This window comes from Triturus cristatus, chromosome 9 (genome assembly GCF_964204655.1).
Source record: "Triturus cristatus chromosome 9, aTriCri1.1, whole genome shotgun sequence".
Taxonomy (NCBI): Eukaryota; Metazoa; Chordata; class Amphibia; order Caudata; family Salamandridae; genus Triturus; species Triturus cristatus.
The window spans coordinates 714,554,142-714,581,763 of record NC_140592.1 but is presented as its reverse complement, the minus strand read 5'-3'; the positions used below and the strand labels follow the sequence as shown (position 1 = coordinate 714,581,763).

Sequence of the window (27,622 nt, the reverse complement as noted above, 5' to 3'; positions counted from 1 at the left end):
AAGAATGTAACTGAAGACACAAGCAGAAAGGGATCTCAATATGCTTGACTTGCGTATGACAATCATGTATTTTATAGAGAAAACTAGATAAATCCAGTATACCACTTCTTTTACCAGAAAATAAGGGCTCACCCTTAACAAAAGGCACCATCACCCGATGAACAGTTCAGACAATACAGATTTTGATGCAAATGCAGTCCAAGTAGAAGGAAAGTGTAGAGCCCATTCCACAAGGAAACGAGCATTGCCAGAGCCAGTTGGTCTGGTCTTAGGTTTACCAATGCATGGCTTAAGAAATACTTTTAAAAAAAAAAATGCTTTTGATGTAACTTTAAAAAAAATATTTTTAGTTACTGATCCAATTGGTAACTAAAATTTTAAAAAAAATCACAAGCCAAGCTGCAGTGTACAGTGAGCAAAAACATTGGTCATGAATTGATTTATGACACCTCTTGAAACAAACTAGCATTTTGCACAGGAAGAGATGACAATACTACAGGCTGGGCTGAAAATACAAAGGCTGGTGAAGACAATTTGGGAGCGCAGATGAATGCATTTTTGACAGTGAAAACCAGATTGAAATCCTTTGTGAAAACAAACCTGTTTGAGCAGTTTGTAATGGAAAAGTGCATCAAGTGCAATGTTGAGTAGCAAGAGAGAAGAAATGAGGGAGTGCATGAAAATGCATGTGCTCCCATGGAGTTCTGACAGCAGAAGTAAAAAGTAATTCTCTAATTCTTAAGCACTGGAAGGACACAAGTCACCCAATCAGTGGTTGATAAAGAAGCTGTGCTTCAGGGTTAGAACAAGCACAAGAAGGAAGGCGAACCAATGACCTGCATTAGACTGACCAAAAGCGAACTACGTATTGCTATTCTACAAAATAGGTGTTTTGACTATACAAGGCTAAATATGCTTGTAGGTGAGACCTGAAACTCTGTCTAGAAACAAACCTTATTCTTTTTTAAGCTGTAAAAGAGTAGTGTATTATGAAGATACTGAACTTACTGAGGTGAAGAGCTATAAATGTCTTTGAATACTGAGATTTGGCTCTTTAGAGTCTGTCAGTCATTAGATAAAGTGTAAGCCGATAACAAAGAGGCATGGCCATGGCTGAGACAAAACATGTCTCCCTGCTGAGCTCTGGAATGCCGATCCCATGGACATGAAACGGCGACCCAATCTACAGAGGATATGAACTGCCTGCTGCAGGGGGACACCCCCAGGACAAAGGGGAAGCACAGCCGGTGGTTTGGAGCCCTCTAAAGGCGACTATACCTACTGCAACTTCCTGCCCAGGACATTTCTGGAGGTTGCGGCAGCAGGCCAGAGGCTGAGGTGAATGCCATTAGCCCAGTGGTTGTTGATACAGTCGGATTGCGGGCCTGAGGGGTGTCAGGCAACCTGGGTCAGTTAGCGGCAGAAGCCTAGCCCAATCTAAGATGGCGGGTGTAGCCCACTGAAGAAGCGGCCGTTCTCCCACACAAGCATCTTCTACAGCAGCTAGCCTTACCCTGGAGCTAAACCCCAGAGGAGTCTCGGGCGGGGCCCTGGAGCTGCTGGGCAGTTCTCCATACTTCGCTCATCTACAGTTAGAGACTTGGTGTACAGCGGGGCCACTGCTGCAGAGGCCCAGTGTGCTGATCTGAAGTGAAGATGGGATCTGGAGCGGTGTGGACTGACACCCCCCCTCCCCCCATCCCCCATAGTGTATGCCCAGGCCCAGTGTGTGGAGACAGGCGCCGGGTGTGGGTAGTGGTGCCTGCCGCTGGCAAAAGAGAAAGCAGAGTGGAGTGGTATCGCAGCCTCGCAGAAGAGCCCACGGGAGTCCTCGACACTAGATTGATGCTATTCTTCTTTCCACACTGCTCATAACATCCTTCCACAGGATAACCATTCATCACATCTAGATCCTAAGTTGCCGGTTTGCACCCCACATACATCTGATGAGATGCCTTGGTTCCAACCTCCCTGGATTTCCATGCAGATTGGCTCACCTTTTTCAGTAGGGACCCGATGGCCATAGCGTTTCATCAGCAAAATCGAGGATACTGCCAACATATGAATAAGTTGTTAGAGGTCACACTCAATATCCTATGCAAGGAGGAGCTATATTCAAACAGGTACACCACAAAGGGGTAATGTTCGAGGCATATGAGCTGGAGAATTCTCATTGTGCATAGATAGCCATCTGGTGTTGGGCTCGGATGCTTGCACCTTGTTGTCTTGGAAGAAGTCTTTGTAATCACGCAATAGGTGACTCCTCCCTTGGACGACCGTGCGCATGCGCATCGACTCCATCCTCAGATTGTTTTTTTCCGCCATCGGGTTCGGATGAAACTTCAGCGCTCCGGTTTGGTACCATGGTTTCAAACCATCGCAAACTCAACTGTATTGTTTTCGCTCACGTGCCTTTCGACGAGCTAGCTCACATACTCGATTCCGGTCGTGGACGCGGGCCACTGGGCCCATCGACACCATTCGAGCCTACGGCTAATAGAAAGGACTCCATTTAAAAATGCCCCCGGTGTGGAGCTAAATTCCAACACAGGGTCTGCAACCTCTGTCTTTCGCCCGAACACGAGGAGAAGAATTGTCAAGCCTGCGTTTCCTTGCGGTCCAAGAAGACTATCCGTGATCGCCGGGCTTGACTACACATTATGGCGTAACAGGCTGCTCCGGTGCCAGAGGACAACTTCGATGAAGGCCCGACGTTCCAGACGCAGAGGATTCGCAGGATCTCGACTTCGTATCCGAAGCAGATGACTCCGACTCCGATGACCATATCGCTCCAGGTCAACGAGTGAGTACAACTGCCCCTGTGCCAACCCCACCCGAAAAACAAAAGGCTCCGGTCAAAACTTCACCTGAAGGTCCAAGTCGCGACCGAAAGAAAACATCAGAAACCCCGCCCCAAGGCCCGGCTGGGTAGACCAAGGAGAAGCCTTCCGGCAGCTCGGGACCGAGCAAACCCCACGCCAGCGCCCCAAAAACATAGTCGGCACCGAAAGTGGGAGCACATCCTACTCCTGCGGTCTCCAAAAAGGCCTTGGCACCGAGCACCTCGGCACCCAAAGAACAAAAGGCCTCGGATCCGAAGGCACCTCAAACCTTCGGATCCGTAAAAAGATTTCGGACAAGACACCCAAGTCCCGATCCAAAATCTAAACCACGTTCGGAACCGCAAAAATCTGCGCTGAAGGCTATCATCGAAGAGGAAGAACTATTTCTGCCGGATCCCATCGATCCGAAACAAAAAACTCCATGTGGACCCTAAGACGGGCCTTATTATCAGCATTCCACAGAAGAGGAAATTGGACACCCCACACATCCCTGAGGTGCCTGTAAAGAAAAGAGACTGCACAACTTCACCTTTAAGACCCTCTTCTCCTGTTCTTCCTACTAAGCCTTTCTCTCCTCCAAAGTCTCCCATACTTCACCCATATTCACCACCACCACAGGATGATGATGACGACCTAGGGGGTGAGGGACGAAATAATGACACCTTAACTGATCCTGATGATGACAGACATACCACCAGATCCATGGGACGACTACAATGTCCCTGTAGATCCTCCAGATCTTCCTGATCCAGAAGCATCTAGGCCATCTCCCGCAGATGACAACATTGGGGTTAGTCAGCTTATTGATAGGGCTACCCAATATCATGGTGTTCAAATCCATTCAGACCCCACAGAGTGATAATTCCTAGTGGACACTTTTGCACAGTCACAAAAGACAGTACAAACACTGCCCATGCTCAAAGTGGTCATCAGACATGCTCCAGACGTATTCAGAGACCAAGTCAGGACCAGAATTCTCAATCCTCTGATTGATAAAAAAATATAAACTCTCCCCTAATGATCCCACCTACATTAAAGGCCAAATCCCCTTAGATTCCCTGGTAGTGTCCAATGCTAGGAAGTGTGCTAACTCTCAAACCTCCGGTGATGCTCCTCCTCCAGACAAAGAGTCAAAATTACTGGATGCTTCAGGCAAACGAGTTGCCTCACAGGCAGCTAATCACTGGAAGATAGCTAATGCACAGGCATAGATTCGCCAGATATGACGGGGCTCACTATAACTAACTTGAGACCCCCATGCAGCACTTGCCTGACCAATACAAGGCCAAAGCCAATGATCTGATTCAGGAGGCAAGTTAATCACAAACACATCCATTAAATGTGCCCTTGATGCAGCAGATACTGCATCCAGATCAATCAACACTTGTGTGTTATTGAGAAGGCATGCCTGGTTGCGCATTTCTGGGTTCAAACAGGAAGTGCAAACTACTATCCTGAATCAACCGTTCAATCAGGAACAACTTTTTGACCCGGCTGTGGACACAGCTTTAGAAAAAATGAAAAAAGACACGGAGACTGCAAAATCCATGGGAGCATTACAGTCTCTATCTACACGAGGCTTTTTTCGCCGCTTATTTTATAGAGGTGCATCCAAAACCATCAGTACAGACGCTCCTTCTTCCTCCTATAAAAATCCTACACAAACATCCCCCAACAGGGGATATTTTAGAGGAGGGTACAGGGGAAATAACGGAACAGGCCGAGGTAACAACGCTCACGCCTCTCCCACTAACAAACAGTGACTTCCCTCCACTCCCTCCAGACCATTCCACTCCGGTTGGAGGGAGACTCTCTCAGTTCCTACCTGTCTGGAATTCCATCACTACAGACAGGTGGGTTTAGACAAATTATCCAGTATGGTTACTGCCTGGAACTTACTGCAACTCCCTCCAACAATACCACCCAAACAACATCCGATGTTCGCAGAACATCGCACGCTCCTCAAACAGGAGGTTCTCTTTGCTTCAAAAGCATGCAACAGAGCCAGTCCCTATAGAACATCAAGGAACAGGGGTCTACTCCCTGTATTTCCTAATCCCCAAAAAGGATGGGACTCTCAGACCAATACTGGACCTCAGACCTCTCAATTTCTACATACAGTCAGATAATTTTCTCATGATCACTCTTGAACAAGACCTTCCACTGCTTCAACAAGGCGACTTCCTTGCCACATTAGACCTCAAGCACGCCTACTTCCATATTCCCATACACCCTACTCACAGGAAATATCTAAGGTTTACAGTGGATGGCCAACACGATCAGTTCAAGGTTCTCCCATTCGGAGTCCCCACAGCACCCATGGTGTTCACAAAGTGTCTTGCGGTAGTAGCAACACACCTGCAAAGGCAGCAGATCCATGTGTTTCCATACCTGGACGACTGACTAATAAAAGCCAAATCATATAGCCAGTGTGTTCACCACACTTGCCAAACGATTCAGCTACTACACAACTTGGGGTTCACAGTAAACTATACCAAGTCGCACCTTCAGCCCTCCTACCTTCATCAGTATCTAGGAGCTACAATAGACACTACCAAAGCTCTAGCATACCCCAATCCTACTAGGATAGCCAGTATGCAAACCCTCATCACAAAATTTCAACCCCAACACTCTCTCCCAGCTAGAGTGTTTATGCAGCTCATAGGAATGATGGCCTCTTGCATTTTCATTGTGCCTCACGCAAGACTTCAGATGCACCCTCTACAGGAATGCTTAGCACGTCAGTGGAACCAGGCTCAAGGTCAACTTACAGATCTGGTGTTGGTGGACAGCCGCACACATCGCTCTCTGCAGTGGTGGAACACACAAAACCTTTCCAGAGGGCGACCGTTCCTAGAGCCAGTTCCACAGATAGTGCTAACAGCGGACGCATCACTCACCGGCAGGGGAGCCCATCTCCTAAACCACACAATTCAGGGCAGATGGACCACTCAACAAAAAGTGCTCCACATCAATCACCTAGAATTACTGGCAATATTTCTAGCGTTAGTCATTCCAAGCACATCTTCTCAACAAGAGTGTCCTAGTCCGCACCGACAATATGACAGCAATGTATTACATACAAAAACAAGGAGGGACACTTTCTTTGCAGCTGTCTCATCTAGCGCAAAGCATATAGAGATGGGCCATTCCACAGAACATCTTCCAGGAGTGAACAATCCGATTGCAGCTCTGTTAAGTCGTCAGACTCCGCAGATACACGAATGACAACTTCATCCGCAAGTTCTTCAGCTCTTTTTCCCGATGTGGGGCCCCCCAGTCATAGATCTGTTTGCCACACACGAAAACGCAAAATGGCCAAACTTCGCTGCCAGGTTCCCACACCCGTTGTCCAAGGGCAATGCGATATGGATGAACTGGTCAGGCAGATTTGCATATGCTTTTCTGCCACTTCAGCTCATTCCGCTAGTAGTACGCAAGCTCAAACAGTCTCTCAAGATGATCCTAGTTGCTCCCACATGGGCATGGCAACCATGGTTAACATCACTCCTCTAACTCTCAGTAGTTCCACACCAAAAACTACGTCTCTCCCCAACCCTGCTGACGCAGAACCATGGAGCGATAAGGCACCCAGATCCAGCACAATTGAATCTAGCAATCTGGCTCCTGAAGTCCTAGAGTTAGGTTACCTCAACCTCCCACCCGACTGTATAAACATTATTAAAGAAGCCAGAAGCCAGACGCCCCACTACTAGAGCTTGCTATGCAGCTAAATGGAAAAGATTAGTCATTTACTGCAATAACAACAAAATTGACCCTCTAGATCAGGGGTACTCACAAACTTTCTCTCGGGGGCCAAATTTACAGTGTGGGCCGCACCGGTGGGGGCGGGGTCAGTGGGGGAGGGGGCGTGGCTAGAGCAAAAAAAACTGTGACCTTGAGGTTGAACACAGGCCCCTGCAGCAGACGCCTTCGCAATGCAATAGGTCTCGGATTTACGAGAGTTTAAGCTATTGGCATTGTAAACGACAATGCCTTTTATTTCTGTTTTAAAAACTAAAACAAAAATAAAAGGCTTTGTTATTTGCAATGTCAATAGCTCAAACTTGCGTAAATGCGAGACCTATTGCCTTGCAAATGCTTGTTATATCATATCTCCTCCCAAAACCTTCCTCAGCCCATCCCAATTGTGTTTCACCATCTTTCGCTCTCCTTCTCCTCTTCTTTCCGTCTCCTTTCCCCTCTCCCTTTCTCCACCATCTTACCTCTCCCGCCACTCTCTTTCTGCTAGCTATGCATTTTCTTCTTCTTTTCATGCCTTAACTGTGTGTTTCTGCTTTCCCTGTTTCATGACACTGACCCTTGCTAGGTTCATGTCCATCCTGTGCCCCCAGGATTCAGAGTCCATGCATGTGCAGCTTATCACCCAGAAGCATCCTTCTTTAATTCAGGGGTGGAGCTTCCATTTGTGCAGCAGGTTCAGCCGCACCAGCTTCAAAGGTCGACGGAACCATGAATATTGCTGTATTTTACAGTTCAAACAGAGAACATAGGGGGCCGACCGCCTTCCTTGCAATAGGGGTCATGATACACTGGCTATGACACTGCTTCAATGACCACAATCCGAGCATTACAGACTCCCTCATCCTAGCGCCCCTCCTCCTTCAGTAGGTAGTGTCACTTTTAGGTACACAGGAATCTGCAGACTGGCAGCACCTGGCAGGGGCTGCATGCACGGGCCTCAAAGCCAGGCACAGATCTCAGCGCATTACTTGGGCTGTGTGCACACATCTCAGTCAGGCACAGATATCAGCGCGTTGCTGGGGCTGTGTGCACACATCTCACAGGCAGGCACGGTTGCCCCCGCATGGCTTGGGCTGCATACACGGGCTTCACAGCCAGGCACAGATTTCACCGCATGGCTGGGCTGCATACACATGCCTCAGAGTCAGGAACATATCTCAGCGCATTGCTGGATGTGTGCACACATCTCACAGTCAGGCACAGATCTCAAAGCATAGGTGGGACTGTGTGCACACAACTCACGGTCAGGCACAGTTAGCAGAATCTGGTATGGGTGTGTAGTGTACATAAATCTAACAGTCTGATAGGGACTGGCGACATACATCTCACAGCCAGTCACAGATCTCAGGGCTTGCATGCTGTGTACATAGATTTCACATTTTGGAAGGGGTTGTGTGCACACACCTACAGATCTCACATACTGGCAGAGGCAGCGTGCCCAGATCCCAAAGCCAGGGAGGGGCTGGTGCCCATGTGAGTCTGACAATCGCTGTGTGATAGTCGGTCTCAGATATCACAGCACTTCTACGGCGCGCGCTGAGTCAGCTTCCCTGGAATCCAAACCGCCGCCGCGCCCAAGTACTTCACAGGTCTTTAAAAGCCAAGTCACTTGTTAATGAGGCTTTGTTGTATTTCATCTCTTCTTAGTGCCCCTGCATCTCCACTCATTCAGAGGGGAGATGCAGGGGCGTTAAGAAGAGGTGAAATACAACAAAGCCTCATTAACAAGTGACTTGGCTTTTAAAAGAATCGCCCGCCCGGTCCGCGCTGCTGCAACCGGCGGTAGGTACGATGTCTGCAAGGTCCGCGGGCCGCCAGGGCCCGCGGGTCGTACTATGAGTACCCGTGCTCTAGATGCTTCAATTCAGATCATCATTTGTTATTTGCTGCATCTACAAAGATGCAATCTAGCATACTCATCTATAAGATTACATCTGGCTGCCCTTGCCGCCTACCTACAAAACAGACAACATTTGTCATTGTTTAGAGTACCTGCTATCAAAGCCTTTATGGAAGGCCTTAAAAGAATAATCCCTCCTACACTGCCACCCTCTCCGGTGTGGAATCTAAACATTGTCCTTACTAGACTCACGGGTCCCGCATTTGAACCTCTACACAAATGTGAACTGCAGTTCCTTACATGGAAAGTAGCTTTCCTTGTCGCAATCATCTCTCTCAGGAGAGTGAGTGAGATCCAGGCTTTACCATACAAGAACCAGTCTTACAATTACATCGCAACAAGGTGGTTCTTAGGACAAATCTAAAATTCCTTCCCAAAGTAATCTCTACTTTTCCCCTTAATCAATCTGTAGAGTTACCAGTGTTTTTCCAAAACCCTGATTCTGTAGCAGAGAGCTCTTCACACGCTTGATGTCAAAAGAGCTATACTTTATTACATTGATAGAACTAAACCTTTCAGGAAAACAAACCAGTTGTTCGTAGTTTTCTCTCCCCCTCATAAAGGCAATCCAATCTCGAAAGCCGGAATTGCCAGGTGGATAGTTAAATGCATTCAAATATGCTACCAGAAAGCTAAACGCACAGTGACTATTCCCCCAAGAGTGCACTCAACACACAAAATAGGGGCTTCCATGGCATTCTTAGGGAACATTCCCCTAGAAGACATTTGTAAGGCCTCAACATGGTCTACCACACACACCTTCACCAAACACTACTGTGTAGATGTACAGGCGAAGCAACAAGCTTCAGTAGGCCAGGCTGTTCTTAAAACACTTTTTCAAACCACTGCAATGGATACAGGTGACCACCGCTAGGGGAGACACTGCTTTACAGTCTATGCACAGTGTGAATTCTGCTGCTCATATGCCTTGAACAGAAAATGCTACTTACCAGTATGCATCTGTTCTTGGCATTTAGAGCTGCAGAATCTCACACGCCCACCCACCTCCCCGGAACCTGTATCTGTTCCAGTGTTAACTTACTTAGATACATTACACATGGACATTTTTTCTGTTTCTTACAAACTCCATCATTTCCCTTCATGGCGAAAAACAATCTGAGGATGGAGTCGATGCCCATGCGCACTGTCGTCCAAGGGAGGAGTCACCTATCTCGTGACTACAAAGACTTCTTCCAAGACATCAACAAGGTGCAAGCATCTGAGCCCAACACCATATGGCGATCTATGCACCGTGTGAGATTCTGCAGCTCTACATGCCAAGAACAGATGCATACTGGGAAGTAGCATTTTCCATTCTTACAAGAGATGCACCTTTTATAGAAGGATACCCCAAGACTTCGCTCATATTGATTCCTTACCCATTATCACTCCGCAGCCCCCACCAACACCAAGGGAGTAGCTATCCTAGTGAGAAGAGGGCTGCCGTTCAAGTTACATGCAAAGCTAAAATATAAAACGGGCAGATACCTGGGCTTAGATTGCTCAGTTGGATCTACGAGACTTATCCTCCTAATGATCTACGGACCAAAATATAATAAGCAACCTTCTATGACGACCTAGTCCTCCAGATTGTGGTGTTTAAGAGGGGGCCATAATCCTGGGACAGTAATCTCAATGAAGCTCTAGATCCAAGCCTCGATAGGTCAGCTCCAGGGGGAAATCCACACCCACGCCCAGTCAGCTCTACGTCAGTGGATTGCAGATCTGGCATTGGTAGACGTGGGACACCCACAACACACGGGAATGTGATCACACTGTTGTTTCCAGCGTACATAGATCATTCTCCCATATCAACTATTTTCTTGTAGAAGACAGCCCCTCCCCCCCCCATGCCCTTGAAGTAGACATAGGCATTAAGATCATGTTGGACCACTCACGGGTTTCAATACAGCTAGACTTGACACTTTCCCAAAGTCCAACATCACGCAGATGGACGATTAATGAAATTGCCTTCTGTGATCCTGCGCTGCGTGAATCAATCCACGAAACAGTGGAGAATTTCTTCCAAGAAAATGATAATTGGAAAGTAGGCTGGAACATGATATGGGACGCAGCTAAGGCAGTCATTGAAGGAGAACTTATCTCCCACACAGCCTATTTCACTCGCCAGGTCGCCCAGAAGAAAACTGACCTAGAAAATCAGATACGGACTCTAGAGATTCGCCATAAATAATCTGGTCCCGAACGTCCATATAGAGAGCTGAGAACCACCCAAGGGGGATTACAATATATTTTCATGAGAGACCTCAAAGAAAATTCTTTACACTAACCAAAAATACTATGGGAAAGGCTACAATGCGGATGTTGGCTTGCAAATTGCGGAAGTGCGAAACTAGAAATATTTCAGCAATAAAAACAGACAAGGGCCACGCCTACACAACCACAGCTGACACAGTGCAGGCTTTCTGTTGGCATTAATTATCCCTTTAAACAGCTCAACCATTGAATGCAGAGGACCAGGATCGCTGTTTGGAGCCCTTTCGCTTCCGACAAGCTGGCACCCTTGATTGCTCTTCAGTGGATGGCCCCATCAGCTGTGACCAAGTTAAAGCAGCCATCGAAAGACTTCAACCCAATAAGGTGTCTGCCCCTATAGGCTTTCAGCATCCTTTTACAAAGCATACTCTACTATTTTGGAAGCCCCCCTCACTACTTTGTACAACTTGTTCGTGCAAAAGGGGAGCATGCACCCAAAATGACAATCAACTCGCGCCCTACTATTTAAACCCAAAAAGGACCCTACCTCCTGCAACTCGTACAAGCCAATTGATCTGTTGAATTTAGATGTGAAGATTTTCACATCAATTTTGATGACCCACATCCAAGATGCCTTGCTGCTTTTTACGCCCGAACAATCCAGATTCATAAAACACACAGGCAGCTGATAATACAGGGCTGGGATATACTTTAATTGATGTCACAAACAGACCCAAAAAACACAAACCGCTCTTCTCTTGCTTGATGCAGGGACAGCCTTTGACAGAGTGGATTGACAGTTAATAGCAAAAACTGTGGCCAAAACAGGGGGGGGACCCCAGCCACCTTAAGTTTATCTTGGCAAACTTGACAACCAACAACCCGCCTCAAAATCAATGACTAACTCTCTCACACCCTAACGTTAATGAGAGGCACTAGGCAGGGATGCCCACTATTCCTGCTAATGTTTGCCCTCACTGTGGAATCCCTAATACAAAATACAAAAGCCAGTCATGCAGTCTGAGGCATCAGGATGAGCCAGACAGAATATAAATTGCCTTTATCCGCAGATGATGTGCTTTGCTGTCTTACTGGCCGACAACTCTGTTCCTGAACTGGCTAGGAAGCTGGCACGCTTTGAGACCGTCTCTGGTTAAGGGTTAACTACACAAAATCTTTTGCTTTAGGGATCTCAGATCCCCAAGAACACTCCAAGCCAGTCCTACAGAGGGAGGGTTTTCACTTGGAGGACCACTCGCTCCGCTATCTAGTATACTAACAAAAGACAGAGCACGTTTACACGGTTAACCTCCCTCCTTTATTGAACGTACTATTTAAGGACCTTTATCGGTGGGGGAAGCTGAACTCTCATGACTGGGGAGAATAGCGAATGTGAAAATTAAATTTTCTACCCAGACTCTGTCCTTCACGCATTCCCGCTCACATGCTCTCCCTCAGTCATATCACATATACACCAGAAACTCCTGGAATTAATCTGTGGTAATAAATCATCAAGAGTCGCTAGACAGACTATGTTCAAGAAACCAACAGAGTGGGGCCTGGGCCTGCCAAATATATCTTATTATATAGAAGCAGCTCAATAGTGCCCAGCGTTAGATTGTCCTTCACAAGCTACTAAATATTGGAGTGGAACAAAACTACGTAAAATCTCCACTAGACACTATATTGTGGCTATTACGCAGGCATGGACTGGAACCACACACTATGCTCCTCGCAGTTGCGATACTTCTGGACCAATGGGACTCTGTTATCCACAAATGCCAACTGACTTCCTTTCCATACCCCTTGACCCCGATCATCCAGAAATTCTACCAGGGCAACAGAACTCTGTTTACTTACGTTGGACCGAGGGGGCCCGCACCACAGTTAGGCAATTTCTTTTATGGGCCACTAGCGGATAGGACCACATGCATAGAATGCTTCCACCTCCATTCACACGATGACTATAGACGTACCAAAGTATTACATTGGCTACAAGACTGTACTCCATAAGAAAACGCTCAGACAAGACCCAGATCCAACAGCTGTTTTATTACAAAACGAAGATAAAGGGGATCTCTCTTAAACGTGACTCTGAATCACTCACTCATCGCCCATCCCCCTACATACATCTCAGCATGGAACAGGGACCTAGATCATGAACTGCCAGACAATATATGGGATCACATTTGGACCAGAGTGGCAAGATCATCTATATATGTGCAGAGCAAAGTGCATACAAAATTTTAACCAGATGGTACCTCATGCCTTTACGATTAAACGCAATTGCAACTGAATCGGACCTCTGCTGGAGAGGAACTGGGGCACGAGGGACTAGAGTTCACGTGTGGTGGTCTTGCCCCATGGCCATGCCTATTTGGAATCTATGTCACAGGAGATAGACGTGATCACAAAGCTGAAACATCCTATGGACCCACTCATGATGGGAGCCCTGGGAGCCTACTCCAACTACCTGCTAACTACACCAACTGGTAAATTTCTCAACCAGTTTTGGCAGCTCCCTTCACAGTAATGCAGTTCTGAACACAGCCCCTGTCCCCCCACTTCATAACAGTTTTTTCCTAGGTGTTGTCAGGATACGCTAATGAAAGACTCACAGCCCTGATACATGACACCAGAACAAATTTGAGTGATACAGGGAGGGCCCACTAATAAACCCCCGTCCTTCAACGCTCGACATAGATAGAATGTTCTCGACCCCAGAGACCAACAGCTCCAGTGCTGAATGAAGAGACTGGGACAACACATGACTCTACAATAGCCTCAAATATCTAGCGAAGAGTGTTCCTTCACTTCACAGATCCCCACCAGGGTGTGCGCACCCAAACACCTTGCATCGCATACTCCTACAATGGGTGCCACAAAGCCCTGTAATAATGATCAGTGAGGCAAAATTTATTACTTTGACATGTTCACTGATTCTTCATACATTCCATTGAAGTGGTATATAAAACTAAATGAAAGATTTAAAAAAAGATAGTGTGAGGCATTTTCTGATGACAATTATTTGCATAAGGCCACATAGATTGGTTGAAATTGTGAGTTAACTTGATGCCCAAAGTGATTGGACTTCTGTGATAGCTGTGCTGGGTTTTTAATCTCAGCAGGACTCTCACTGCCAAACTCTCTTCTTGGATTTGTGCTGAGTTGCAACATATAAGATGTGATAACTACAAAAACTGTGTACAGTATTGTAGGAATTGGCCGGGGAATGTTAACATACAGTTTGTGTTGCTGTATCTGAAAGAAACACTTAGTGATAGATTCCTTATCTTAAAATTACCCCCAGGCGTCAGACTGGATCTGGAAAGTTTTCGTCAGCAGTACCCCCTGCCCGTCGGAAGGTGGCGTCTTGCAGCTTCTCGTCCGTCCGTTGGCATTGTGGTCGCCGAGATGACGCCGCCCTTGCGTGCTGACGTCAGTCATTTCTTTTTTTGCTCCAGCAAGCGCAGATCCGGGGAAAGCGGTACCCCCAGTCACTTTTTGACTGAGTTTTTCAAGGCCTTTTGTCTTTTTCGAGTTGATCGACTCCTGGTGCCATAGGGATGCCCGGCTTCAAGTCTTGCGGGGACGGTCATCGTATGATGTCAGTGACGGACCCGCACCGCGTGTGTGTCTACTGCCTGGGGCACGACCCCGACCCCAAGTCGTGCCCCGAAAAGCCGGGCCATGGCGCCGAAGACTTTGAGGGAGCAGTCCCAAAAGTTGCTTGAAGTCCGGCAGTCGGCTCCGTGCCGCTTAAGGTCCCGGTCCCGCGGGAGGTCGAGGGACCGGTCACGGAGCCATCACCATCGTTCGTCGGGATCGAAGTCTTCGCACTCTGGGTCAGGTACGACGAAGCATCACAAGAAGTCGAAGAGGCATCATCCCTCCCCTCACCCGTTGCAGCTGAGGGTGCGGGTGGTGCCTCCCCTGTGGCTCCGGCGGAGCCTATTGTGTCGCTGGTAGCCTACCTGCCCTTCCCGGGTCCGGCGACTCTGGCCCAGCTGCAGGAATTTCTGTCAGCCATGGTCCGCCTCTTTGGGCCATCAGGCCCTGCCGGCGTGCCTTCGGGCCCTACTGGGTGCCCTCACCCTTTACTGTTGGTGGCTCCAGCATCACTGTCGGCTTAGGCCGCAGGGCCCCCTAGTTTCCAGTCCTGGATCCCGGTCGACGCCGGTTGACCTCGTGACGCCTCCACTGACGTCGACCCCACCAGCACCACCTCCGACGTCACCCGTGGCACCGGATGACGTCACCCTTGGTCTCAGCCCCGATGTGAACACTGAGCTGGTACGGCGTTGCACGACGCCGAAGGGGGATTTCTAACCCTATTTCCAGCCTCCTTATTTTAGGCCTATTCATCAGCCTACGGAGGAAGGGGAGGACTGGGAGGGGTCTGAGGACCCTCTCACAGCTCAGTGCGATTATGACCCGGACTGGACAGAGGAACTGGGGATGCCAGTGGTCTGGACACCTCTCCTGACCTTGGCATGCTCACTCCTCCTACCGTGGCTACGGAGGGGTGTGCAAGTTATGCAGTGGTGTTGCATAGGGCGGCCAAGGCCCTCCACCTCCAACTTCCTACGGTGGCCGTCAGGACTAACCTCCTGACAGAAGTGCTTCAGCCGGTGGCTACCTCTGTGGAGCCACTGCTGCCCTTTAATGAGGCTCTTTCTGATGATCTTTTGGGCAGCTGGTCCAGGCCCAACACAGGGGCTACTGTGGATAGGAACGTGGCCCGACGCCATCGCCCGGCCCCGGGTGACCCCCTTTACCTCTCCTAACGCCACCATGAGAGCTTGGTTGTCCAAGCCTCCACGTCCCAAAGCGCATTCCCTACCGCACCCCCGGACAGGGAATCCAAGAGACTGGAACAGTTTGGGAAGAAGATTTTTTCTTTCGCCAGTTAAGGGCTGCGGTCTGTGAACACTGCATGCCTCTTGGGCCATTATTCCCACTCTGTGTGGGATACGGTGGCGCACGTGCTGCTTCAGTGTCCGGAGGAGGCGCGGACCGTGCTCTCTCAGGCTATTGCTGAGGGGAGAGATGCAGCGAAGTTCACAATACGATGTGGCTTTGACACCGCCGACTTGCTGGGCAGAGCGATTTCCACGACAGTGGCGCTCCGCCGCCACGCCTGGCTGAGGACTACTGGCTTCTCGGGGGATGTCCAGTTCACCCTGATGGACATGCCCTTTGATGGCATTCGCCTTTTTGGCAACAAGGCAGATAGTGCATTGGAGCGTTTTAAGGACTCACAGGCTACGACCAAGTCCTTGGGCCTTTCGGCCACTCGCCCTCCTTTGCCTTCTGCCTTTCGCTCCTTTTGTGGCCACGAAAGGGGTGCCCCAACACGTTCGCGTCAGAGCCACAGGCCGCAGCAGTCTCAGGGCGGCCACGGGACCCGCAGAGGCGGGTCAGGGGGCCAGCGGGCGCGTCAGTCCACTTCCACCACTGCCCCAAAACCTTCCTAGTCTGGTCTTTCGGGCCCATCAAATGCCAGTGGGCGGCAGGATTCACCATCACCTCCCCACTGGCGCACCATCACTTCAGACAGGTGGGTTTTAACAAATAGTCCGAAGGTGCTACTCCCTCCCCTTCGAGACTACCCCCTCCAGCCATGCCACCCCGGTACCACCGCATGTCGGGGGATCATTTGGCACTTCTTCAACAGGAAGTCGCAGCCCTCTTGGCCAAGGGGGCATCAAGCGCGTTCCTGCGCCAGAAGTAGGACATGGGCACCAGAAAGTAGTGGGAATAACAACCAAGCAGGACAAGGGCCTGCGTCCTATCTTTGATCTCAGGGACGTCATTCGCTTCCTCCGGAAGAAGAGGTTCAAGATGCTAAACCTGGCTCAGGTCTTGTCTGCCCTGGACACTGGAGACTGGATGGTAGCGTTGGACCTGCAGGACGCATATTTCCACATTCCCGTCCTGCCGGCCCACAGGCGTTACCTGTGTTTCACGGTAGGTCACAAGCACTTTCAGTTTACCGTGCTCCCCTTTTGGTCTTACCAGCACCCCTCGGGTGTTCACGAAAGTGATGGCGGTGGTCGCAGCTCATCTGCGCAGATCAGGGGTTCCGGTCTTCCCCAATCTTGACGACTGGCTGTTGAATGCGGGCTCGCCCCAGGCTGTTGTCTCCCACCTCCAGGCTAAGGCCGACCTCCTGCATTTGCTGGGGTTCTCCATCAATGTGCCAAAGTCGCACCTGATTCCCTCTCAGGAGCTCCTCTTCATCGGAGCGGTTCTGGATGCGATGCTGTTGCAGGCCTATTCCCCCCCCCCCCCCCCCCCCCCCCCCCGAACGGCGAGGGTATTCAGACTATGATTCCGATCTTTCACCCTCTATCCTGGGTTTCGGTCAGGATGACCCTGAGGCTGCTGGGCCTCATGGCCTCCTGCATCCTGCTGCTCACTCATGCCAGATGGCATATGCGGGCTCTGCAGTGGGATCTGAAGTTCCAGTGGGCGCAGCGTCAGGGGAACCTGTTTGATTCAGTCCAGATCTCGGAGGGCACTGCACAACAGCTGCAGTGGTGGCTCGCAAACCGCCATTGGGTCCAAGGCAGATCCCTCTCCCTTCCTCAACCGGAGCACACGGCAGTGACTGACGCGTCCCTCCTGGGATGGTGGGCCACATGGGAGAGGCGGAGATCAGAGGCCTATGGTCTCCGGCGGAGTCCAGGCTCCATATCAACCTTCTGGAGCTTCGGGCGATCTGACTTCCACTGAAGGCATTCCTTCCCTCTGTCAAGGGGAAGGTAGTGCAGGCGTTCACAAACAACACCACCGCCATGTGGTACTGCAACTAACTGGGTGGGGTCGTGGACCCTATGTCAGGAGGCTCTGCTCCTCTGGACATGGCTGGAACAGCAGGGCATTTCCCTGGTGGTTCAGCACCTGGCAGGTTCACTGAATGCCAGGGCAGACAAACTCAGCCGCAGGTCCATGATGAATCACGTATGGCATCTTCACTCGGACGTGACGCAAGGATTCTTTCGACAGTGGGGAGACCCTTGATTAGATCTATTTGCCACCGAATAGAACGCGCAATGTCAGCAATTCTGCGGGTTGGAATTCCAAGGCGGCACTAGCTAGGCAACGCTTTTCGTCGCGAGTGGAGTTGCGGTCTGTCGTACGCCATTCCGCCTATACCACTTCTGCCCAGAGTGCTGAAGAAGGTCAGGCGCGACCATCCCCAAGCCATTCTTGTGGCTCCAGACTGCGCTCGAAGAGTTTGGTATCCCGAGCTACTCTGTATGAGGATCGATCTCCCGATCCGACTGCCTCTTCGGGAGGATCTTCTGTCGCAGCAGCAGGGGACGGTCCTCCACCTCTTTGCATGGAGATTGAGTGGCGGCAGCTGATTCCTTTTGACTTGCCTCCTGAAGTCTGTGATGTCATTCTGGCAGGCAGGCGTCCCTCCACTAAGTTGGTATACACCTGCAGGTGGAACAAATTTGTGGCATGGTGCACAGCAAAGGCTGTGGATCCCCTTTCTGGGCACTGTCAAGGGCTACCTTTCTGCTATTTCGGCCTTTCTCAGGCTCCCTGATCAGCCCTCTCTTTTCAAGTTCCCTGTGGTAAATAGATTCCTCAAAGACATTACTCATCTTTTCCCTCCTATTCCTTTCGTAATGCCCCAGTGGGACTTGAACCTGGTTTTTACATATTTAACGTGCGCTCCCTTTCAGCCTCTTCACAACTGTCCTCTTCGTCTACAGACTTTAAAGACTGCTTTCCTGGTTGCCATCACCTCTGCTAGTAGAGTGAGTGAGTTCTAGGCTCTTTCGTACAAGCCTCTTTTTTATCTGTCCATCCGGGCAAGGTTGTGCTCAGGACACGTCCATTGTTTCTGCCAAAGGTTGTCACTGCCTTTCACATCGGGCAGACCATCACTTTGCCCACCTTCTTTCCAGAGAGGAAGAGAAGCTCCACCTTCTGGATCCAAAATGTGCACTCTCCTTTTACCTGACTCGTACACAACAGTTCTGGGTGGATGACCAGCTACGTTGGCGCCAAGAAAGGTCAAGCCGTACACAAGCGGACTATCTCCCTATGGGTCGTCTTGTGTATTAGAGCCTGTTATTCTCTGGCTAAAAAGGAGCCTCCAGTGGGGTTGTGCGTCCATTCCACCTGGGTGACGGCTGCTACTACGGTGTTGGGACGTGGTGTCCCCTTACAAGACATCTGTCAGGCAGCTACATGGGCCTCGCTTCACACTTTTACTAAGCACTATTGCCTGGACAGCCAAGTCCAGAGAGACTGCTTCTTTGGCCGTTCTGTTCTCCGCGACTTTCTGGTGTGATCTTGCTTTGCAGACCCACTACCGGGGTTGGTATTGCTGGGGTATCTATTCTAAGGTAAGGAATCTATCACTACGTGTTTCTTTCAGATGAACAAGTTGCTTACCTTCGGTAGCAATATATCTGTAAGAAACATTAGTTAGTGATAGATTCCTTACCGCCCCACCCATCCTCCCCGTTCTGCGAATTGATTTCTAGGGTAAAGGTCATCCCTTTCAGGGCCCTAGTTTCAATGGACCAGTGGTCTGTATCTTGCATGGCTCTGCGTTCCTAGCGTGGAAAGTCGTGTACAGAACGAACTCCGCACGCGAGGGCAGCATCTAAGCTGTCGCAACATCATCTCTGTGACAACGACGGACGCCGAGCCGCACAACGCCACCTTCCGATGCACAGGAAAACTGCTGACAAAAAATTCCGTATCCAGTATGACTGGGGGTAATTCTAAGGTAAGGAATCTATCACTAACTAATGGTTCTCACAGATATATCGTTACCAAAGGTAAGTAACTTGTTCATGAACTATTTCATACTAAGTTTAAAATGCGACGAGTGACTGAGTGGCAGTGTTAACAGTGTGTAAAGCAAGTTATATTTCAGTACCACGCATCAATTTACGATACATGGAAAATTAAGATAACATTGTTTGATTAAGAATATCGAACATTAAGACTAGCCGAAGCTGCCTTCAAAGGTTTAAGGCACCTGTTGTAATGTACCAGCTAACATGAGATTCTATTGCTTCTTTAAGCTAACTAACAGTTGTGTAATTTAAAAAAACATATTGGACTAATGCCCATATTAAAGCACCCAGAGGTCGAAGTTCATGTCAACGTATCCTGCAATTTTAAATATTGATAGTAAAAAGAAAAAATAACATGAATGATGAAGTGTAGTTAAGGTATTATAATTAGGGGTGGGCGGAATTTGCGTAATCGCGTTACGCAAATCTCCGCGAAACGGTAAAAAATCTCCGCGAACACGCAGAATTGCTTGTTCGCGATACTTTTTTCCTGTTCGCGATCGCTGTTTGCGTGCTCGGGGTGCAATATCTCGCGAACACGCATATTGAGAACGCGAATAAGCAAAAAATTTCGCTAAGTCGCGGAAAGCAGATTTTTGGGCAATTTCGCGTTCTCCGCGGAACGCGAAATTACCCAAATTCCGCGAGCGGAACGGAATTTACCGCCCAGGCCTAATTATAATAAAGTTAGCAGATATTTTTCATTATGTGCAATTTGATTATTTTGTGCTTGTTTTGTTAATGTAAATTATTATTTGTGGGGCTATCAAGCAGGAATAAAAATAATTTTGTGGAGTGTGTCGTGACGAGTCTGATGGCTATTGCAATATCTGCTTCTCTATTGGATCTTTCATAGATTCACATGCTTGAATCTTCCTTATCATCGAGCAGGGAGCCCCACAGTACCATTAGAATAGCAGTATAATGTTAAACACAGCCCAGAGCTTTTAAAACGCTCACTACAGTAGCTTCATCATTAAAAAAAATATTTTTTTAGCCAATCACATTAAAGCAGACTGAAGGCAAAACCCTGTAGATAACACCATCCCATAGTTTTCTCCTACACATCTTGTGTGAAGGGCGTTGCGCCAGAGCTCTGCTCGCACTAGTTCAGATAAGTCTTTTTCCTATCCTAATATTGATATTTTCATCCTATTTGAAGATTACTAGCAGGCTTTCCTCCACTTATTTTGGTCAGGATAACTTTCTAACATGTCAGTGTCTACGAAAATCGAACCTTATTAGATCTTGTGGCTCATGTGGGATAGAAACACTTCTCCGATGACCCACACGAGAGCTGCATATACTGTTTGTATCCATACCACATATTTAGGGGTTGCAAAACTTTCAGTAAATGTTCTACAAAACCCTAACAGGAGAGGAAGACTTCTCCAGTGGCTACATGAATCCAGATCATAGGGTGCTACTTCCTCCAATAAAGAATCTGATTCTTCTTCAGAATTGTCTAAAAGGGCAAATAAAAAGTCCATAGCTCGAGAATGAGATACTTGGAAACAGTCACTTAAAAATTAATGGAAACGGGTTTTTGTCAGGCAATGCAGTTCATCTCCTTGCAGCAAGTACTTTGGTCAAAAATAACATGAAACAGCTGGCGCTACTAAAAAGAAAATCGTGAGATTCCAAATCTGACTCATTCTCCACATCCTGTGGCACAGAAGCTTTCATTATCAGTCAGCCTTACATTCAGCTGCAGTGATATTAAAATGGTAAATGACATAAGTTGACAGCAAAGTCACTCACTCAAGCATCAATGACCCAGTTGGCGACAACACAGTCGAGCAAGAGAACATCCACAACTACTTCATTGGAAATATCCACAACTAAGTCTTCATCTGCCAAACGCTCGTCGAGGACATCAAAAAAAGCAACTACATTCACAGTTAACCGTCCGCAACATCACCACCCATGAAAGTCTTCATCGACGACCTCCTTGATGAGATTACTGTTGGTAGAAATGCTGTCCCCAAAGCACAGCCTTTATTTCAGCGACCTGGGTTCTATCCATATTTGTGCAGCATGTATCAACCTGCAATATGCATTCTCTACACACCAGCAAGGATGGCCACAGAGGGATTAAAGGTTGAAAGACCATTTAGCCCAGCATACAGACCCGTACAGCTGAGGGTAAAATGTCAGGACTGTGATGAGGAAGAAGTGCACCCCATCACAAGACCAGAGGTGGGCTTACAAGAAGAATCTGAACAAGATCCTCATTAGTGGTGTCCACAAGACCGCTATGAACCATATTACAAGGAAGAACACTATTCAAACCCATCCATGATATAAATGCCCATTGCCCTGGAAAGAAGGGATTTGAGAATGATGACTGACTTTTTCAAAATATTTCTGTACAAACATCAGGAGCATCAAACTAACAAACATCAAACTATCCTATGCCTCATAGGTCAAGACTGTTTTCTCCAACAGTGTCTGCAATAAATGTTGGTCGGGTAAGTGAAACTCTTGTGTCACTGACCCAGACAGGATACATGGCTGATGATCACCAGCAAGACAGAAATCCTTGGGGATTCACAGCAGCAAAAATCCCCTGAATGGGAAGATTGCATAGCTCTACCACAGGATTCTCCTATTCCAGTTCCCACTGATTCGCCACCAGATGATAAAGCAACTTTTCATGCTATAATGGGAAAAGCATTTGAGCACTTTGATTTGCCAGTTGCTATGAGACGTTGTTTCCTCTAATAATTTAAAGACTTCTAAAAAGTAAGATGCTGCAATCTCTATTATTGATCATATTTGGAAAGATGCTCTGAAAGTTGTGCAGAATCCTGGCACTGTGGCAACAGTGTTCCCTCAACTACATGAATTCAATCAATCAGTAGATTTGTATAGCAGCTCTTGGCACCTATGAGGGTATCCAGGTGATTTAATTATGATGTAATCTGCACAGAGAAGATCAAAAAGTCATTCAACTCCTTGTGCTGCACCGAGAGAGTGAGCGAGAGACACACTGGATAAAATTGGAAAATCATCTCTTGATTGGATGCAACCTCTAGCTTGCAGCTAACTTGTTCGCAATAAGAGGTCAATATGGTATATTGGAATATCTGCCTAAGCACAAAGAGGTGGATGCCAAGAACATTCTGCAAGGAGCGCCAGCTTAAATATTCGATGCATCATAGGATGTTACAACCACAGGTTTCAGACAGCTAGCTCGACGGTCTGTATTACGGAGTCAGTGGTGGTGTTGCTGCATGTCTTTTGTACTCAAAGTGCTAAGCACAATTTTGGATATTCCCATCAATGGGAAATAATTATTAAGAAAATAGACAGAACCCTTCATGGTATTAAATCAGATACAGGCACAGCTTGATTGCTTGGAATCTTGCAACAGCGTTGTTAGCAGCCCTTTGGAACACATAGAGGAAGATGACATCAAGCATTTAAAAGCATGATGTCAGTTATAAAGATACTAGCTCTATTACTCCATCATCGGACGTTTGGTCAGTGGTATCCAAAGCAATGCAGGCCTTCCACAGCTTATCCAAAAAAACAAGAAAGGCTACTAGTCAGTCCAGATCACAAGAGACTGGCAGAACAGTCCCTACCCTGAGTCCTCTATAACGCTTGCTATTGTTGACTTGAATAATCTGGGTGGTGGTTATTATTGCTGGGATCAATCAGGAATGCATGCATTGCTACAAAGTGCATTATTTCTTGTTTAATAATTGCTGTAGCAATCTGAAAATTGTCGGGGTGTTGAAAAATCCTTGCTCTGCCAGTAACTACCTTAGATATAATGTTTGTAAATGTAATGAAAATTTGAATTATTTGGAATTGTATTGTTTCATTGGTTTGGTTTGTTTTACAGAAACTATGAAGTAAAACTCATGTTGTCTCGTATCCTAACTTGGGGTCACTCTTAAGTTGTAATTCAAATATTGTCACTCATTCCAAGCCACCAAGAAGCTTTAAGCTGCAGCTAATAATCTCTTGTCAGTTTGGAAATGCATTACACTTCAGTTCCTTAGCTTCAAAGACTGAATAATGAAGGTCACTGCCTCTTTGGTCCCTAGATCTCTCTTCACCCTTATTTTTCCCTTCATTGTTTTTAACAGAATGCAGCTGAAACTATTCATAATTTCAACCACCAAAGTCCAATGACTCAACATAAAAAAACAACCTTAGTAAAATTATTTTTCTGATACCAAGTCCTTACCAATGGGGTATGGTAGGCTGTGGCATGGGTATCTCTATAGCACTTACCCAGTGAGCTACTGAAGCGGACTATGAATGGGTTGCAACGTGGTCTCCGGGATGTGTACAAAATTAGAAATTGTGTTTTGCTTAAAGAATCCGTTTTTTAATCTGTTGCCCATTTTCATGTGGTTTACGAACTGTCATGCTATTTGTTTGGTACGGTTTATCACGCTTTTCTTCACACAGTTACCATGTGGAGTATAAGCTCTGCGTCATGTTAATTGTTGTGCTGTGGTAGTTTGTCATACTGATTGTCACCTATTACATGATAATCGTGATATCAGAGGCTGTGAGAGTGTTGTAGTTGTGTTAAACACCAAATGGGTGCTCTGTGGTATGCTGGTGTTAAGCAAATTAGATTATTGCCACTCCTGAAAATAGGCCTCCCTCAACACACCTTTGTATATCGCAATAAAACCAATAGTTTTTCCATTTTATCTTATGATTCCCCTCCCTCTGCCCAAAGAGACTAGACTGGCTCTCGTTGTCAGAAATAGTTATCATGGTATTTAAGGCCTTCTGCATCACAACTCCCTGCTGCCTTTCCCAACTTCACACACACATCATTATTGTAGTTCATTTACATTTAGTCTGCTCATTCATCCTCGCAGTTAGATCACCTTGCTCATAACTGAGGTAGGGATCCTTTGAGCTTTTAGCTCGACTTCTTCATAGGAACGCCCGCCCTAATCAAATGTGTCCCATAACTGCCCTCCCTGAAATTAAATAACAACGAAAACGAATTTGATCTGAGCCAAGTCCCGGGATGAAACAGTAATAAGCTGCCATTTCCTAGGCACTCCACTTGCAAACTGTCTATATTAAAAGGTCTGTGTGAGACTGTACTTGTTTGCCATCCTGTTGTCTTGCCCTAGAACAGCCATCAGCAAGGTACATGAAATATTGGTCCATTTATCTATCCCAGCATGAATTCAGTAAACTTCAATTGTGATTGGCCAAATGATTTTCTCATGTTTTTTATTTTTTTTTCTCTCCTTTCTCTTCACATGGCTGCTGCTTCATCATTCATGGGTCTTCAGCCCTCCAGCACCATATATGCACTTTGGCTCCCACCCGTCTGCGACCATGCCCATTCACGCGTCCATGGCCACACCCACCCCGACTGTGCCAGCACCTGTTCCACTGGTCCCAGCACAAGACGATGAGGAAGACTATGACTCTTAACCGAGGGTTTCTTCCCTCTCCAATTCCCACCAGGATATGGGGAGAAAAGGAAAAGAAACCAACCCGTCATTTTTATTTCGTTTTAAGTAACTGCATTTGGAGTAAGCGAAAAATGCAGCTCTTAGGTTTATAAAAGGAAAAAGTGTTTTACCTTTTATGCATTTGTTATTTTTCATCTAGGGATCAGAGGCAGCGTGCAGAAGTGAAATGGAAACTCCATTATTGCAAGACTTGATTTCTTACCATGCCCTTTTAAAACCTACTTCCCCCTTTCTTGTTTCAGGAGAAGGTGTCTTGTAGATTTACAACTGGTTGGGTCTTGGTGGTCTCTTGTGTTCTCTAATTTGGTGCGATTGGGCTTGGTGAGTAGAGCGAGACAGAACAAACAGGTCGGAGGCTTCTGATTTGCCTAAATTAGCTGATTGTTTTAGGAGAATCTGTGTATATCCAGAATGTGTTCTTGTGGTGGGGACATTTGTTAGTATACTAACAGTGAGAGGGGAAGTGATCGATGGGGCAGAGACTTCTTAAGAAATTAGAGAAATATGATGTCCTCAGGAACATTTTTTATTTTTATGAAGCAGTACATGTAAAGAAAAATGAGCAGACCAAGTATTTGAAAAACATAGTAACTTGGTTGTGTTAAGGACCTTTAAATAAGGTAACATTCGTCCCTAAATGACATGAGTCATGATCTTCAATTTAATGCCTGGCACATGGTAACAGGTATTTAGTTTGGACCTCATTTGCCATGGACATGAGTGCTTTTTTTCCTGTAGAAGATGGAGGACCATGAAAGGCTCATTTGGTTTGCAGTGTCTGATGTACTGCTTTCTCTCATGTTGGGGAGGAAAGAAGGATTGATGGAAGGATAAGAAGAAGAAATTACCTTGAGATGCTAGCAGTGTAAACTATTGCTTGGTACAAATTCCACTTCATGGTATGCTTTGTCACCCGAAACACATTTTTTGATTCTAGGATTTGTTATTAAAACATCCCATTAATCATACCAACCAGTACAAATGCCAACTGTGTAAATAAACGTTTTTATGGAATGCTCCCTCTGTTTAATCAGTTGCTGTTTTCATTAGCGATCTCACCCTCCCCAATCCCTCCAATTTGTTTGCCACACGAGAAAGATACTCTATGGTCCATATAGCATGCGCTTTGTTTTCATCTCTATCCTCATTTAAGCGTCTCATTGGGTTATGAGAATCTCTGGGTAGTAGTTCATGTCCTGTCTTGGACGAATTTGTTTTAAAGTTGCGTTTTATGTGGGAGAGCACATGCACTGCTGGGAAACACCCCTTACTGTTCTAAACCCTTCGCATTCCCAGTTGTGCAGAAATATCAAATAGGACAAGTCATTTTCATTTGATAACTGACACTGTATTGAAACCAATACCACATAAGACGAAATTTCCCCTATTAAAAGAAAAAGCAATGTTAAAAACGATGTTTACTTCTCTACTAGAAATATTGACTTGTTAATACCTTAGTTTTAAAATTCCCAGTTAGCTCGCGCTCCAACAATTGATAAAGTGATTATAGTATAAATGTGTTTAGACAGTTTATTGTAAGGAAAAAAGAAATCATCTAAGGTTTTACAGTGCAAGACGAGAAGAGTTTTCAAAATCATAAGAGGGAATTGAAAAAACAAAATCATATAATTAGACTAAGTCCTTCTATGTCACTTTATTTTCAGAAACATCACTTGACGTAGCACAAACACAAAACGACACGCCCGCCTGCATCTCCAAATGCAGAATCACCTTGTCTAAGAATGTCAACTTACACTAACAAGAGCAGAGTGACAGGAGAGTTGCTTAAGTGGTCTAGGAAAAAGCTGTTTGTTTTCCCTCCTCCATTTCCTTCAGCATTTTGACCTCCCACCCCCCCCCCATCCCCCCCTCCCCCCCCCATCGTTTTAAGGAAATTTGAGTTCGTAAAGGGGAACGGCAAATGGTAAATTGCCTTTCTACCATATGATTTTGATTTAATTTTTACTACCAGTACTTAATATTCTAGTACGAACCATGTAGTTTAATCTCAGAAAAAGTAAGGCATAAATGCATTAAAAATGTGCTTTGAGGCAGACGCAAATATGTTTTAAAGACTCTTACGTGTCGCTTCATATAGTAACTTATCAGCTTTGTGTTGAAACTAGGACACCACTCCTACCCTGAATCTTGTCATTATGAATGCAAAATGATGAGACTGCATCGCATTTTGTTTTTGAATAGCTGTTAAAGTCTAACTTTGAAAGAAGATGCACAACAAAAGTGTCTTGCAAGAATGTTCCTAAAATGTTTTTCTGGAACTCTAAACGGTCTGCATTCCCATAGGATGCAAAGTTAATAGTCTCTTACAGCGCTTAAGTTGGTCTGGATATTGGAGCTTTGCTTGTCGATTTTCTATGAAATGGGGGCCCAGTAAGAGTTGAACACGTGAGGGAAGAAGTGCTGGTTTACAGATGAGCTCTCAGGTTTTTTATAGTGGTCTTATAGTGGTCTTATTCCTTTTGTACCACACCAACTATTTAACTGCTAACCCATTCAACAGATGTTACCCTACAACTAGTGCCTGCTACAAAATAGCAGAATTCTGCCATTGCTCCACCATTTTGCATAATCAGGAAG

General features: G+C 46.7%; 1 protein-coding gene across 3 annotated transcripts in view; it reads left to right on the top strand.

The window, feature by feature from the left end:
- The window catches only part of DRAP1 (DR1 associated protein 1), a 463,081-nt gene extending 437,038 nt beyond the window's left edge, over positions 1–26,043 (top strand). For all 3 annotated transcript variants that reach the window (XM_085625886.1, XM_085625884.1, XM_085625885.1), the window contains one exon: positions 24,839–26,043. In XM_085625886.1, coding sequence (XP_085482012.1) covers positions 24,839–24,983 — 145 coding nt within the window. In that variant the 3' untranslated portion in view covers positions 24,984–26,043. The remainder of the gene's footprint in view (positions 1–24,838) is intronic.
- The last annotated feature ends 1,579 nt before the right edge of the window (positions 26,044–27,622 follow it).